This window comes from Oratosquilla oratoria, chromosome 18 (genome assembly GCF_046742065.1).
Source record: "Oratosquilla oratoria isolate Oo_2021 chromosome 18, ASM4674206v1, whole genome shotgun sequence".
Classification (NCBI taxonomy): Eukaryota; Metazoa; Arthropoda; class Malacostraca; order Stomatopoda; family Squillidae; genus Oratosquilla; species Oratosquilla oratoria.
This window is the reverse complement of record NC_134794.1, coordinates 9846127-9858324: the sequence shown is the minus strand read 5'-3', so window position 1 is coordinate 9858324 and position 12198 is coordinate 9846127. Positions and strand designations below refer to the sequence as shown.

At 40.3% G+C, this 12198-nt stretch overlaps 1 protein-coding gene across 3 annotated transcripts in view; it reads right to left on the bottom strand.

Moving 5' to 3' along the window:
* Positions 1 to 1025: 1025 nt before the first annotated feature.
* Positions 1026 to 12198, bottom strand: part of LOC143035057 (E3 ubiquitin-protein ligase RNF181-like) — a 48763-nt gene continuing 37590 nt past the window's right edge. For all 3 annotated transcript variants that reach the window (XM_076201546.1, XM_076201545.1, XM_076201547.1), the window contains exons 3-6: positions 11880 to 11988; positions 10266 to 10375; positions 8201 to 8275; positions 1026 to 4663 (exon numbers count right to left, since the gene is read on the bottom strand). In XM_076201546.1, the coding sequence (XP_076057661.1) occupies positions 4604 to 4663; positions 8201 to 8275; positions 10266 to 10375; positions 11880 to 11988 (354 nt within the window). In that variant the 3' untranslated portion in view covers positions 1026 to 4603. The remainder of the gene's footprint in view (positions 4664 to 8200; positions 8276 to 10265; positions 10376 to 11879; positions 11989 to 12198) is intronic.

Below are 12198 nucleotides of genomic sequence, written 5' to 3'. Positions count from 1 at the left end.
AGGGGGCCTTGTTTTTGGGAGGGGTGTTGCTCCCTCTGTAGTTTACTGGTTATTATTGCTTTTGATTCAGGGAGTCGGGGTATGGATGGCTCTTCATCCTGAAGGAGCTAAGGTAAAAGGGAGAACAAATGGGTGAAGGGTGGGTGCATACTTGACTGGCCACCTCCTAACAAGGGAAAAAGATGTTTGGTATATGTATTTATTCTTTATACTCAATTATGGGCAAGTGCACTAGAAGTGGCTCCCTGACTAGGAGTGCTATATTTACATTCCCTATTCTAGCCTCCTCTCATGTGGGGTGACCAGATCATGACTGGCTGCTCAATCATGGAGGCTAGTGCCAAGCTGTGTTACTTTCTATATGACCACAGGGCAACCACGAGTCCTACACTGTAATATACAAATTGGATATAAAATGTATAGGGGTTAGTTGGCAAGACCCAACTCTCTCCTTTGTTGTATATCAACAATAAACTTGTTGAATTTAATTTAATTGAGCTTATCTCCTGCCACCCTCCTCCCCCCCATCACACACCAGCTGGAGGATAAATGACTTGGCTGGAAGAATTAAATTGTTCGTGAGAGAGGATACAGAAAGTGACTGGACCTACTCTGTCTCGGCTCCTCATTACTCTTATAACCCCGGGAAGCACTTGAAAGTGGTAAAGTAGCAACTGGTTTTCCTTCCACCTGATTTTGGATTTCGTTTTCAGATCATGTCTCCCTCCTCTTAGGTGATAGGACAGAAGGCTACAAGACCTTGAAAATGGGGTTCATAGAATGTAATGACCTAACCTTGCTATATAGACTTTCTACAACTAAGGATTCTGTTATAATAACTTTTTACTGTATTAATAGAGCAATTCTTAAAATAACTTAAAAAATCATAAACTGTACACACACTCATGTATGATTTTTTTTAAATCACATGAAATACTATTCATATTATGTAAGAACTTCAGTACACCTTTTGAGATTTTCCCTGAGTACTTCCTAGTATAGGGAAGAGAAACAAACGTCAATGATATCTTTCCCATTCAAATTGTTCTTATATTTCAACTAAAACTTACAAGTTTTCAAGGCACATGAAACATTAAAAAGAAAGACAATACATCTTTGCAATTGTACAGAGAACAAATTCTTCCTATTGGTCATTTTTATGTAGAAATAGCAGCTGTCCAGAAAGAAAGGGGTAAATATTAGACATGGCATGTAACACTATCTTCCTAAGGCAAGGAGCACACATCACAGGGTGCATATCTGAAAATGATTTAGTCACCTTTGCCCTATATGCTTAGACTACAGGGACAGGTAACTTCCAAGAATCAACAAGGTCTGGAAATCAAACTCAAGACTAGGTGCATGCAAGACCCCTACACTTCCAATTATGCCATCACCACATTGACGTGAGAGTAATTTTCGCCCACTAACAGCTGTCAGATTTCAGGGGTCAAGTAAGTTTCATTCAGTAATTATTAAATTTCATGACTACATTTTTCTCATAAAAAGTTGTGAAAAATATTCTGAAGTGAAAACAATCTACAACTCTTCCAGGCCCTTCAAGTGCACTTAAAACTATTTTGTGATCCAGGTGGCAACAATGAAATAACACAAGTACTAGACAAAATTGCACATATTTTTCAAAAAGTTATAAAAGATGGTTTACATTTTTATGAATATGGGTCACTATATTCTCTAAACTAATATGCTGTTTGAACATTTGAAAAACCAACAAAATAATCACTGCTAACTTTTTCAGTGACATCCTTTGCAGGCTTCTTTTGGCTAACAGCTCTTGTTCAGTTATGGGAAGGAGTACATTATATACTAAAGGGCTTCTCCTTTATAGAGAAGGTAATAATGATCACTGCCTATGTGGAAAACCCACATACCTACAGTGGTTGGCAACAGTTCTCAAGCCCTCTCACAGAGCTCTAGGAAGTACACATCTATTGCATGTGTATTTACCTAGTTGTATCTTACGGGAAGGGGAGCTACACTTGTAGTGTCCTGTCTCTGTATTTCACAGTGCCTAATTTGCTCTAAAATTTGTGTATGGTTTTTGCACACATTGTTTTGTCCAATTTGTTCCATATATCCACCACTTTGTGTGTGACTGTTTCTATGTCACCAGCTAAAAGTAACAGGAGGGGAGCTTTCACCTGTCTTCAGCTCTCCACGTGTGAAACGCTGGAGATCTTGGGCCCAATCCAGAGAACAAGTGTCAAAACCCCCAAGGATGAATCTCCTTTTGGGAGTGAGAGGGTTGGTGGGTTTTGAAAAAGGCCAGTTCTGCTGTCCATCTTGCATGACCACCACAAGCAGATACCCATCCCTAGGTGGGGAAGCAATCAAAACACAAACCCCACATAATAGTACATACACACCAAAAGGCCATTTGTACCTTGTAAAGGACATGACCAGCCAAAGCATGCACCCACCCTTTACCCATCATACACTCGTTTGTTTTCCCTTTTATCTTAGTTCCTTTAGAATGAAGGGTCATCCCTATATCTCATCCACAGCCTGGGTCAGAAACAATACAGCAAGACACAGGACTTCCACAACAGGGCCCAACATCTGAAATTGGTCCCTGCTGCTTCATTACATGGCACAATTGAAACCCATTCAACCACCCCTCCCATTTAACATAATGAAGGGGTTTTGACAGGGACTAATGATAAGTACCTATATGTGGTGGTAATACAAGATTGATGTGAGAACGAGTCATCTCCCAGTCACCCATCTTAAATATTGGTCACACACACCTCATCTTCTGGAGCTGACACTCAGTATCTGGCCCAGGCCCAAGATCTTCATCAACTTCAGCTGCACTTCCTCCACCTATTCACATAAAGAGAACTAACTGGTGATTGCCTCCTCTCTTCCTATCATAAGTTGGTGAAAGAGAAACAGCCCTATACTAAAACAACACTGACAGCAGTCCTAGGTTTCCTCCTAGATAGATTTATGGGAAAGCCCAAAGATCACTGCCATCCATTGTGGGGTCAACAGATTTTCAGTCAGTAATGCCTGAATCAACAATTATCAGTTTTTTTTTTTCCATTTTGATTGCTATTTTTGTTGTTATTCAAGACAAACCTTCAGTAAGGTGTCACTACAATCTATCATGAGTGAAAATTAAATCTGAAAATTACAAATAAATTATTTATCAATATTAGAGAAAGTCTGGTTGGTTAAAATCACTGAAGTAGAGGTCATTCAGTCAATCAATTGTTGTCTCAAGTTTTGGTAACTGGAAACCTACAGAAGCTGAGAAAAATGCTTAGTTTGTCCTATAGATCTCTCTAGGAAAAAACCTTGGACTGATGTCTGCACTGTATTACTGATGTCACCATCTGAAAGTAGTAGACAGACTGGAGCAGTTGCCAGTTGCCACTTCTTGTGCTAAAAGGTGGATGAAATGCAGATGAAGACAAAATATCAACCCCTTGGCACTGAGGTCTGGGTCCAAATTTTCCATTAGTTGTGGCAATTTCTTTCACCTTTTTTTACAGAAAACCTGAAAACTGGCAACTGCCTCCCCTCCTCCTACAATTATATGTCAGTTGCATAGTAACAGCTCCACATTACTATTCCCACTACTACTATTGTAATTCCTCTGTATAACAAGCAATATGGGGCACAAACCAGGTTGTTTGATTCTGTTCCATTGTAGTCGCTCACACCTCTGCCCACGCCTACCAAGTACTCCAAATTATGGAAAAGGCAATTATATAGAGGGTTCATTCTTCTACTACTACCACTACTACTAAACTCTTACTACTACTACTACTACTTAACTACTCATTGCTGTTGCCTAAGTTTCACTGAATGGAAAATCACATCCCCACAGTGGGTGGCAATGATCCCTAGGCACTTCCCATGGATTTCTCTTGTAGAAATTTTTTGACTGTTGTCTGTACTGCATTAATGTGAAAAAAAATTCTAGGTTACTGACTGAAAATAATATGGGGAGGAGAACTATTACTATTATTGGCTCTCATTATGTGAAAAGATGGAAGAAATACAGTTGAAGTTAACCATTTCAGTATGATGATGTCTATATAGGCGTCATGAGGCACGAGTAGGTACACAAGGATGCCGGAGCCTGTCTTGATTATACATTTTTTTTTTTGTACTTGTACACAAGTTACCCTCAGATTCTGTGACCTGGTTTGATCACGTTTTTTGTTTATTATTATTACTCAGAGTAAAAGAGAATGAGTAATACAGCAGTGACTTTATATTTTATAATGCAAGTAGTGTGATGCAAATTACATATGGCAGCCTATGCTACGCGTGAGAATTTGAGTCATACTGAAGTGGTTAATAGAGATCCTGGCCCAGTCCAGAGAAAACTTCAGCCCCTTAGGCACCTCCAGATGGAGATGAGGTGTTTGACAGGTTTTGAAAATGGGCAGGAGCGAGATCACCTTCTCAGCCAGTCTTGCAGGACCACCACAAGCAGGTACCCATCACTGGTCTCTCACACAAAAACAACACAGACAACAGTCCAACATTTCTTTCCAGAGACATCATGCGAGACTCGGAGAACCATTACTAACCTCTATTAAACAATAAGGATTTATAATATTCTGTCTTACGAAAACATGGAGTCATGTAGGGTCTCCAACATACCCTTCCGGTTTTTGGCTTGTTTCTGTAAAAGAGAGAAGTATAACTATGAATAATGAGACTACAACAAGCAAATACCTAAGAATGAAGTTATTCAACACCTGAAATACCTTAACTTTTTCTGTACTTAATTGTACTACACATCAAAGGAGCTACATTGATAGAGGCTGTCTTTTTTCTCCAACTACTATACCTAGTTATGAATTACATTATTGCATAACGACATACATGCTACTCACAAAAGTATCATCACTCTTTTATGTACAGATTCTTAAACTCTTAACATAGATTAATTATATGCGGGCTCTGGTCAATAGGGGCACCCCTAAAACAGTCCCAAAAATATTGGCTACATGTTATCATGCAGTCAATACCCCAGTATGGAAAACTAAATGCAACAATTATCATCACTATGTTTGGCCAGTTTCACTTTTACACTCAAACAGGCTAAGCAGACATTTCCTACTTTAAGGTGATCACTGCCCCTATTTTTCTCACAAGTTCATAAGCTTGCTACATGACTGGGTTTTTAAGAATGCAACCCAATCATATAGAGAGATAAAGACCTGAATATGGTTACACCCCCACCCTTCTTATCTAAAAAAATTAATGGTGCAGACACATTTATAGAATGATCAGTACATACATACATACACATGCCAAAGGCTTTTTCCCCCTTACAAGGGCGGTAGCCAAAAACCTCCCTTGTAAGGAATGATCAGTAGCACAAAGAAATGCAACTAAACTACACACCTACAAACCAATATGGTTTCAAAGAGGGCCACCACTCCAACTCCCTGCTTATGAACATCACTCAGCAAGTGCTGAAAGGATTCAACAAGCTCCACTAGAACTACCTATCACAAAACAGCAGCTAAGAATACCCAGACATGAATCTGAAAAACATCCAACTATGAAATTAAATTTCCAAATCCTCCCACCAGAAAGGAACCCTAAAATACTAGGCCTCACTTTTAATACTCATGACCTTCAGCCAATAAAAATCAACACTAGAATACATACATACAAATACCAAGAGCTTTTCCCCCCTTACAGGGGAGATAGCCAAAGTCAAAAGGCATAATTCCACTCCCACCTATTTCATCCCCACCCACTCCACTCCCATTCACCACCTCTGCCTTCCTCCCTTTTATCTTGGCTCCTCCTGGATGATAGGTCATCCCAGCATCTTGCCTACTGCCCTGGGTCAGAAACAGCAAGGCCGCTTCATTTAATCACCAACCCCCCTCACCATCCCCTCTTGTAGAAACATTGAAGACTGGAAGGAATACCTTTGGGCTGCATCAAAATATCATTCGCATATAACCACTCCCAAACATCCCCCATCCTCCACCCACTCCCTTCTATGTATCACAGCATTATCCACACACAACTATTCTCCACTCATCCCTATCTTCTGTCTTCTCCCTTCCTTCCTCAACAGGCCTCCCCCTCTTGCTCAATGCCCCTTTTACCCCCATCCATCCACCTCATCCTTAGTCACCCACTCCTGTTTACTCCATCTATCTCTGCCTTCTACACTTCTTTACTAATCTTTCTTCACTCATTCTTTTGTATGAGGCTGGTAGAAAACAGGGTAGATGATGTGTTATTGCATGTGTCCAAACCATCCCAACACTTTCATCAACCCTATCTCCTATCTCCTTTTCCACCCCTGCTCTCCTCCTCACCTCGTTTTTCACTCTATCCAACCTTGTAACCCCTACTATACTTCTCAAACATTTCATCTCAAACACAAACTCTTCCTCTCTTATGTTCCATGATTCTGCCCCCAAACAGTGCTGTTGACATAATCACCCCTTCATACAATCCTCCTCTTAGCATCCATTCCCAAATGTCTGTTTCTCATTACACTTTTTAACCTCCCAAAGCACTTCATGCTCTCAATCTACAATCTACCTCCACCTCCACTCCTCCCTTTCCTGCCACATGTGACCCCAAGTATCTAAAGCTATCCATTTCCTCCAGCCTCTCTCTTTTAGTACTCACTTCCAAATTGCTGCCATCATCTCCCATTGTACATCTCATTACACTACTTTTACCCACATTTACTTTCAACTTTCTCCTATTGCACACCTTCCCAAACTGTCACTAATTTCCTTAATCCCTCCTCTAATCCTGCTAGTGTTGTCAGCAATCAACAATTGGCTTATCTCCCATTTTTCTCCATTTCCTTAAACCATCTCCAATCCCTGGCCCATTACCCTGTTACCTCCTACACCTTATCCATGTACACATTGAACAGCCATGGTGACATGACACATTTCTGGCAAAGTCCCACCTTTAACTCAAACCACTCACTCTTTTCATTTCTAATTCTAACACAGGCTTTACTACTATTGTAAAAACTTTTGACTGCCCTTAACAGCTTTCCTCCTGTCCCATATATCTGCAAAACCTCCCACAGTGCCCTCCTGTCTACCCTATCATAAGCTTTTTCCAAATCCACAAAGGCCCAAGAAACATCCTTACCCTTTGCTAAAGCTTTTTCACATATCTGTCATACAACACAAATTTGATCCACACAACCCTTACCTTTCATAAACCTACTTTGTTCCTCCCAAATTACTCCCTCTGTTCCTCTCCTAATCCTAAAACATGAAAATAAACATACTAAAATCAAATACATGCCTAGGGTTTGGACGACTTGAGGAAACCATTCCCATTCTACAATTTATAAGTACATTTGACTATGCATCTACAGCATTGTTCCTGACAATAAGAAAAGCAGACATACTATACAAAATACAGCACGGACAACATGATGCACCAAAACCACCTCTATAGGACATCTCCACCTAGAACTCAAAATTTTCAAGAAAATTATAGCTACAGTTCTATGCTAGAACCATAAACCCCACTTGCCCACTTCATTACACCACACAAGCACAACCAGCTAAGAATATATAAATAAATAAATAAAATAAATCACCAAAGTATATTACTCAAACATATGAAACCAAAATACAAAAACACATTCACCCCCTGATAACAAAACAAGCTTCCAAAAACAGCCCACTAAACTCAATACTCCACCAAAATATCCCATCCCCTCCCATCAGCCCCACACAAAATTCCCTGTCAGGAGAAGCAAGAACCACAATAACACACTTGTGTTCAAGACACCATCCAGCTTTGAGACAGTACAAACACAGAATAGGACTGGTCAAAGAATCAAACTGCCCTATACGCAACCATCACACACAGGATATTTAACACCTCATGGTATACTATCCCATACAACACAATATTTCTTCCTTGACTGACCTACAGGCACATCTGTTGGACATTGCTGTTTACTTGGGAGCTGTGAGTCTCCTGAGAAGAACATCACTTTCAACCATGTCATTTCCTCATCCACTTACAACCATTCTCCATTCACTCCTATTTTTTGTATTCTCTCTTCCTTGTTCAACATTCCTCAGGCATCCAATGTTCCTTCACTCCATCTATCCACTTCATTGAAATGGTTAAAAGGGGCATTATATGTAAGAGGAATATAAAGCTGGTTGCTATCAAGTGAAAAAGAAGCTCAATATACCTTTTGATTTCTATATTCCTCATAATCTGGATTATCCGTAGGGAATTCTTCTCGGCACAATGGACATGAGTTGGTCTAAAAGAAAAAGAAAAAGAAAAAAAAAAATGTGATTAGAAATAAAAACACCTTATTTTATGCATATCTATGGAAAAAATATCTATACATATAAGCTAGATATATCGTGATATAGAGTCAGCACCATCAAAATTGGCATGAGGCCCTATTCTAATGGCAAAGAAGAGACCACCCCCTAAAACAGTGGTTCAAATACATTGGGAAAATTGACATGTGAGAGGAGGGTACAGGCTAGCAAGAACGATAACATCACGCAACTCAAGTTGATCAGTTACTACTGGCCTTTGTGATGAACTGATGAGTTTTGATCTTCTCTGCAAATCACATGTTTTTTTCTCCCTTACATATTTGCATGGGGGGACGGAGAGGGGGGTCGCCGATTTAATGAAGCGGCCTTGCTGTGGATGTGCTGTGTCTTGAGACACTGTTTCTGACCCAGGGCAGTGGACAAGGTGCAGGGATGACCTGTCATTCAGGAGGTGCTAAGATAAGAGGGAGGGTGGAGGGGTGTGGAGTGTATTCAGGGATAGAATGGGTGGGAATGATTTTATGCCTTTTCCTTTTTGGCTACCTCCCTTGTAAAGGGGAAAAAGCCTTGGTATATGTATGTATGTATGTACATATTTGCACTATCGTGTTCATCATTGAGTAATGGGCTTGGAAAAAGACTTGAAGGGCCAACTGGATACTGCTGCCCTGGTAAAGGGAGGAAAGTCTAACAAAGAAATTTCAAGCATCACCAGTATCCCATTGTATTCTGTGCAGACTTGGACCAAGTGTTGCCATGATGCCAACCCAGAGCACCCAAGAAAAAGACTAGGAGAAATTCATAAGACTACACCCAAGACCTTGAAGGTCCTGCAGCACCATGTTGACAGGGGACCTTGCATTTCTGTTAAAGAATTAAAACACAAGAACCCCCAGCTGCTGGCCAATGTCTCTGAGGACCATGTAGCGTCACCTCCACAATGACTTTGGTTATAAGTAATGCACACCTCAAAAGAAAACCAATCATTATAGCCAGGTGAAAGAGGAATTGAATTCGTTTTTGCTTAAAATACCTTGCCTGGGATCATGACAAGTGGAAGAAAGTGTTATGATCTGATAAGGCCATCTTTACCATCACTTGCAATATATATTATTTTTTATTTATGTATTTATTTATCATTATTATAATATCTTTTTTGCATCCAACCTAGTTATGGACCAAAAGGTCTCCTGCCGGCATGCTCCTCCTTTGTAATAAGGATACATGGTGGCCAAGATTCCTCCTCCCCCAGTTACAGTGAAGGGACTGTCAAACACCCTGACTCAGTCATGGTCTAGGGTGTTTTATGGGTTCCAAGATGTTGGAAAGCTAGTTGTCTTACCAAGGAATGTTAGTCAACAAGGAGGGGTACCAGAAGCTCTTGGCAGACCATCTTGAGGACTGCTTCAACATATGTCAAAGTGAAGTGTATCAGCAGGATGGGACACCTGCTCGCACATCAAAATTGGTAACTGGTTGGCTGGATTTTGTGGGAATTGAATATATAAAGGATTGGCCAGGCAACAGTCGACCGTTCTCCAATAGAAAATTTGTAGGCTTTGATGAAAGCCCAATTGAGGAAGCATATGACACGTCAAGTGTGCCAAAACTGCTCTTCAAAACATCTGGGGTAACTTCATCCATCCTCCAAAACCTTGTCCTCTCTATTCCCTATCACCTCAGGTCTTCCTTGATGAAGAAGGGAGGATACACAAAATACTACGAGTTAGAGAGTACCCAATATGAAGTCTATTCTTGCTATTTTATGTGCAAATATGATGTGACATGGGTAGAAAATTATGCATGCAAATCCTGATGGCACTGACTGTATATAACAAAAAATGCTACTTATCTAATCATTTATATCTATATACCAAGGGCTTCTTCATCCTTATAGAGGAGGTAGCCAAGTCAATCTAATAATATCAAATAATGGCAGTACTAAAAATAACAGGCTCCCACCTTCTTCAGCCATGGCATTATGCACGTTGTGTGAAACTCGTGTTTACATGGTAGCTTCACAACTTCTTCTTCTACAGCCCATTCCTTTAAACAAACAGGACACTGGCCTCCTAAAAATACAAGTTACAAGAAGACTTGACATAATCTTACTCATTATATATACTCATATTTACCAAAGGCCCTTTCCCCCTTTGTAAGATGATGGCAGTCGAATCATGCATCCACTTCATACACATCAAAACACTTAATACTCTTCCCTTCTCAGCATCTCATGGATAAAAGATCATCCCTGTCCCCTAACACAGTGCTTGGGTTGAAGGAAATTCAGTGAGACAGTACTTCCAAAACAAGGTCCAAACTGCAAGAGCTGGTTTACCCCCACTGCTTCATTATATGCCACCTCCCCTCATCTGCTCAAAAGAACTGACAGATCAGGTATGAAGACCATCCCTTTAGGTCATGTCATCCTTTCATCCAATCACAATCTCCTTCCATTCACTCTTACTTTTTCCACTTTCCTCCCCGCTCCACATTCTTTACACATCAAAGGCCCACTTCACTCTATCCCTCCTCTTCATTCTTGGGCTTCCTTCAAGTTAACATTTTAAATGTATTTGGGAGTAAGTGTTTAATAGGAAATATGGTGAGGGTTACAAGGATGGACAGATTAAAAGAGGTGAGGCACAGAAGATGGAAAGAGCTGGAAGTCAGCAGTGATTAAGGAATGGTTTGGGCACATGGAACAGGGTTACAGAGAGCAAGATACCTAGTTCCATCACTCAGTCCCATTTTTGTCATCTTTTATGACTTGAGTGGGAAAACTTGGTGAAAATGGAAATATATAATCAAAGAAGTAGTACAAGACAGTTTTAAGAGGAGGAGACAGCACAGCAGAGGGACAGTCACAGTAAAATAAAGTAAAATTGGGCACATGGAAAGAATGAGTGAAGAAAGGTTAGCATGAAGAACAAGAACAGCAAGAAGTTATAGTGGTAAAGCATGTGTGTGGAAGGCAGAGATGGTTGGAGTGAACTTGGGTAGGATTAAGAATGGGATGGATGGGTGAGGTGAAGGGGACCTTGTGTACAAGAGAAAGGAGAAAACAAGAAGAGATCAGTGCGAGTTTTGAGTGGTTGTGAATGGTTGGTAAATTGACATAACCTGAAAGGATTTCTTCTTATCTGCTCTGTAAATTCTGAGTGGATGAGGATAGGAGGTCCCCCTGTAATGAAACAGTGGAAATAAACCAGCTCTGCCTGTGAGCCCCTTCTGTAGAGGTACTGTGTCTTGCTACATTACTTCTGACAAGGGCAGTGGGCAAGGGACAGGGATGACCTTTTATTCACAAGAAGCTAAGGTAAAGGGGAAAACAAATGGGTCTTGTATAGATGCGAGATGGGTGAAGGGTGGACGTATGCATTGACTGGCAACCTCCCTTATGAATGAGGAAGGGCCTTGTGGTACATGTTTGTATGATACAGGTAGTGAAAAAATTCTCCACAATCTTCAGTCAATATACCAACAAATTGAAAGGTACACCTTTGAAAAATGCAAATAAACCAATTCCAAGAAAATCAATGGTTCTGCTAAAGTGAAAACTTCATTCAAACCCACCTGTTTCAGTAATTTTTCTAGTTGGAAGATTTTGAAGGAACTCCTTTGATGTTGGGGGAGGTGCTCCGTTATAGTCCCCAAAAAGTTGGGAAAACTCCAACTGGAGATCCTAAAATACAAGTTTAATTACCCATTATTCTGGGAGCATTTGAATATCATATGCTATATATTACTAGTGTATAATGATGTCACACTTCATACCGGTAACTACTGGGCTGAAAGAGAAAGACAGGAAAAGCATAATGTGAGGACAAAGTCTTTATTGGTACAGCATTTCAATACATTTCATTCTCATATGGTGCTTTTCCTAACTATTTGG